Consider the following 4,879-nt stretch of genomic DNA (forward strand, 5'->3'; position numbering starts at 1 on the left):
AACAATAACTTGAGTTAACCATACCTCCCAAAGTGCTTCCATATGATGATCCGAACACTCAAATGATGAGCCAACACATGTTACACATATAGCACTCCCACGACTAACTGAACCCTTCAAGTGATGGAAAATTCATTGGATTTTCATCTCTCTAGCTCCATTTTCCATGAAAATTCGAGAATAACCCTTGCATCTTGCCTTTTAATCTCATTCAATTCATTCTTCTGTGTTGCGCGGTCAATCTTTCCTGTTCTGCAAAAATTTTATGCCTATTCTCCACGAATTCCCATAATTCATAAGACATAAATAACGTCTTCATGTTAATAGACCAAAATTGAAAATTATCACCTTTAAACAAAAGAACACTTTGCTGAAAATTTGAAGAATTGATATTGCCGTCTTGAGAACTTACCGAACCCTTGCCGGTCTTCTCCTGAATTCGTTGCAAGATTTTCCGCTTTGATACTACTTTGTTGAATTTAAGAACTACGAAAACACTGCCATTTCAAAAAAATAATTTATGTCATTTCAAAAAAATAAGAACTAAGAAAACACTAACATAAACAAAGAAAGAGAATAAAAGGCTTTTTCCTTTCCATTAATTTTTAATGACTTTGTTCCATTATAAAAATAAATAACCACAACAGCCCTTTAAATAGGCTATTGTTCTACACGTCCCACACTCCAAAAAATAGCACACGACTCCACTTTTTAACAATCCTGGCTGCACATGAGACTAGATAAAATCTATCTTCTTATACCGGATAACTCCTATCTTCCTATAAAATAGGTATTGATTAGAATAAAGTAAACAAATCCTTTCACAACTCTAAGTCTAAAACACATCGAACACTTGGTTCAAATATTAGAAATAGAAAACGAAAACACCATATAAACTTCCCGTGTAAATCACTTGGGTGGATTTTGGTGTGCCCCATACGGTAATTCACCCAATTTGAATTAATTTCCAACAGAGGTCGCCGAAGAATAGCACAGAACGTGAAGGGAAGATTGAGGTCGCCGGATAATAGCACATTGCACAACAATGGGCCATAGGATGTTTTTTAAATCTGTCGACTATTACGTACTGGTCTGATGCATTAATTGTATGATAGTGGAATGGAAGACACGATTGAGGCCAATGGACAATAGCACAAAAGCATGAATAGAAGATTGAGGTCGCCAGAGCAGAGGAGCATAACACAGCAACGGGAAGATCAACTCGAGTTCATCGAAGAATACAGCACAGCAATGGAGAAAAACCAGCCTCTTGGGTTGGAGTTGATTAAATTTTCGGTTAGTCCAAAATTTTAAAAAATAAGGGTAAAGAAAGTATATAAGGGCATTTCTGTCCTTTTCTTTGTAGGGTGAAACTTTGACGTGATATGTCATAAAGCGTCATTCGGAGGTGATTTCTTCGACACTTCAAAAATTTTCTTGTCCTCTTCACTATATAATTAAAACAAGGGATTTGCTAGGGACCGTCACATAAGCCATTTTGCAGGCTGGCTGTTTTATGAGAGAGCAGGCACTTCATATGAATTAAATGAATGAGACAAAATCTGAGCCTCGTGCTTTCTCGTGCAACAGCTGGTCCACGAAATGCCTCTCTCAATGGTCCCTATCAAATCCATTAAAACATATAGCAAATAAGAAAATTTATTTGATGGGTGGCCATGAAAACACGTGAAGTCTAAAAAATGTAGGTACGGCCCACTTTTTCGATGATCCAAACCGTTCATCTGTTTGGGCACATCATATAAATTCTCTAGCAAATCATATTCCTGCCATATTGTTACCATTGCCGAATTCCTCTCAAGTGAAAAACAAATGATGCGGGGTGATTTCGTGAATTTCAAGATTCCCTTGACTAATCTAACAAAATATCAACATACATACTGTCATTTCGTGAACGTCGCAATTCCCCACAACGAATCTAACAAAATATCAACATACGTAAGGTATTTTGTGCGCACTTGTGTGGTGGGCCTTGCTACTCGATATTTAGAGAGATTGATAGAAAATAATAGAGTGATCCATGTGATGCACAAAAATGGTTATAAATGCAACCACTCTGGTTTATTAACATCCATTGCAAGCAAGAAATCATTCTCGAAGTTCAGGTAATGGCTGTACTCCTTGCTGACTCCTTGTCCCTTTCTTTTCTCTTGTTGCTTCCGTTTGTTCTCCACTTTGTTCTCAGAAGGTTCAACAGTGTTTGGGCTGATAAGCCCAATTTACCACCTTCTCCATTCAAGCTTCCTTTTATAGGGAACCTTCACCAGCTTGGCTCGCTGCCTCACAGCTCTCTCCGAAGTCTGACGGAGAAACATGGACCCTTAATGTTCTTGCAATTGGGTCAAGTTCCTACTCTAGTAGTTTCATCAGCCAAACTTGTTCATGAGATTGTAAAAACCAATGATATTGCTTTCTCAGGCAGGGCAGCCACCATGGCAGCCAAGCAGCTCACCTATGGCTGCAATGATGTCACCTTCTCCCCTTACGGTGATTATTGGCGGGCAGCAAGGAAAATTTGTGTAGTAGAACTCTTAAGTGCCAAGAGGGTACAATTATTTCAACAAGTTAGGGAAGAAGAAGTTTGTAAGATGATCGAGAAGATCTCTCACTCTTGCTCGGTGGCAAGGGGGGCGTCCATTAATCTAAGTGAGATGTTCCTCTCTCTAACAAACGACATAATTTCTAGAGTTGCCTTTGGTAAGAATTGTGGAGGACAGGGAGAGAATAGATATGCTGGACTGACAAGGGAAATAGGGATCGTCATGGGACTTTTTCGTGTGGGTGACTATTTCCCGTCTCTTGGATGGATCGACGTTGTCACTGGATTGGATGCAAGGACGAAGAGGGCTTTTAGAGTCCTTGATTCTTTATTTGAGCAAGTGATCGAGGAGCATCTCAATCCTGAAAGAGATGTGCATACTATGGGGAAAGACTTTGTCGATGTTATGCTCCATGTGCAAAAGGAATTCAACCTCCAAAACAGCCCCCTCAGCAAAGATAGCCTCAAAGCAATTATCATGGTATGTCACTCTTGTAAACGAGTACAAAAAAATTATACATGGTTATTAACATTAACACTAATGCTTTTTTCTTTGTCATAGGATATGTTTGCTGCAGGAACTGAAACAACGGCGACAGCCTTGGATTGGGCAATGGCGGAACTTGTTAGGAACCCCACAGTGATAAAGAAAGCACAAGAAGAGGTACGTAGAGTGGTTGGCAAAAACTCAAAGGTGCAAGAGGAGGATATTCAAGGAATGGATTATTTAAAATCAATAATTACGGAAACTTTAAGATTACATCCTCCTTTTCCATTGTTACTTCCCCGAGAAACGATCTTAGCTACTAATTTACAAGGTTATCATATTCCTCCACATACAAGGGTTATCATCAATGCATGGGCAATTGGGAGGGACCCTGATTCATGGGATAATGCTCAAGAGTTTTGCCCAGAGAGATTTATAAACAATGACTTCGATTTCAAAGGGAAAAAATTTGAAATGATTCCTTTTGGGCTGGGGCGTAGGGGTTGCCCTGGAATTTCATTTTCCATTTCCTCCATGGAACTTGTTCTTGCCAATCTCTTATACTGTTTTGATTGGGAGTTGCCTGATTCCGAAAATAAAGGCTTGGACATGACTGAAGCTGCTGGGCTTACAGTCCATAGGAATTGTGATCTCCATCTTGTTCCCATGCTTCACTTTCTTTGAGACGACAAAACCCACCTCTATATTTATTCCATATTTTGTTCTTTCCTTTTGTAAAATATAACTAGTCAATAATATCTTGTTTGGATGAGTCACTTTTGCTTGCGTAAGGAATAGAGAAAGGCTTGATTATTGCTGTTGCCCATTCTTGCATAAACTAGTTAATAATATTTTTTTTGGATGAGTTACTTTTGCTTGCGTAAGGAATAGAGAAACGCTTGATTATTGCTCTTGCCCATTCTTGCATGGGAGAGATCCATTATATAGAACTAGTTGCAGACCCGTGCAATGCAGGGGACGATTAATAAATTAGATTGGTAAGAGATCTTGGAATCCAGATTTTGTAGGGGCACATTCTATATTATCGTAATCGAGAGATGGAGAGAGAGAGGGAAAATAGGAAACAACCCTTGTATTCGATCTTTATAATTCACTTGTGAGAGAGAGAGAGAGAGAGAGAGAGAGAGAGAGAGATAATTCACGTAAGAGAGATGGAGAGATTCCAGAAATTTTATGGAGAGAAAATGGGAAGCGAGAATGGGAAACCATAACTTATACGGATTTTAATCTCTATTGAAAACGAGTAGGATGCCTTTCAATAGATAGATAAGAGAGATATTTTCTCATTATCTCATATATTTTCTCTCTGATCTAAGCAATATAAAAATGATATATAGAGGGGAGTGCTACGTGGCGCATTCTCGTTGTGCAACATTCCGTTTTACTTTCTCACTCAATATATGATTCATTCACTGGAGTTTCCTAATCCAATTTTCAAAGTGTTTTCCATTTTTTTTATAAAGTAAATAAATTAGGAGATCTCACAAAAGGGGGTGTATCCCAACTGTAAGGGGGTAAATATGTTAGCACCCTTAAAAAAACATTTATATTTATTTTTTTTATGCTTGGGACATTGATTATCCAAGATAATTTATATCTTATGGACGGTCCAGATCAACAAAAGGTAGGCCCATATGCCTCATTGTATTGTGATGCGTATTTGTACTTGCTAATTTTTCTCCTGAATATTTATAAAAAACTCCAAAGTATACAGTGGAAAGAGGGGTTGATTTCATGAGTTTCATAAAAAACTCCAAAGTATACGGTGGAACGAGGGGTTGATTTTCTAAGTTCCTTAAAAAACTACAACTCTC

At 38.3% G+C, this 4,879-nt stretch overlaps 1 protein-coding gene across 1 annotated transcript; it reads left to right on the forward strand.

Moving 5' to 3' along the window:
- The first annotated feature begins 2,033 nt into the window (after positions 1–2,033).
- On the forward strand, positions 2,034–3,868 carry LOC143886422 (cytochrome P450 71A1-like). The gene is made up of 2 exons (XM_077390391.1): positions 2,034–3,038; positions 3,120–3,868. The coding sequence occupies exons 1-2, from the start codon at positions 2,064–2,066 to the stop codon at positions 3,726–3,728; spliced, it is 1,584 nt and encodes a 527-aa protein (XP_077246506.1). The 5' UTR covers positions 2,034–2,063; the 3' UTR covers positions 3,729–3,868.
- The last annotated feature ends 1,011 nt before the right edge of the window (positions 3,869–4,879 follow it).

This window comes from Tasmannia lanceolata, unplaced genomic scaffold (assembly GCF_043159265.1).
Source record: "Tasmannia lanceolata isolate RefF3 unplaced genomic scaffold, GAP_Taslan_0.1 ptg000011l, whole genome shotgun sequence".
Taxonomy (NCBI): Eukaryota; Viridiplantae; Streptophyta; class Magnoliopsida; order Canellales; family Winteraceae; genus Tasmannia; species Tasmannia lanceolata.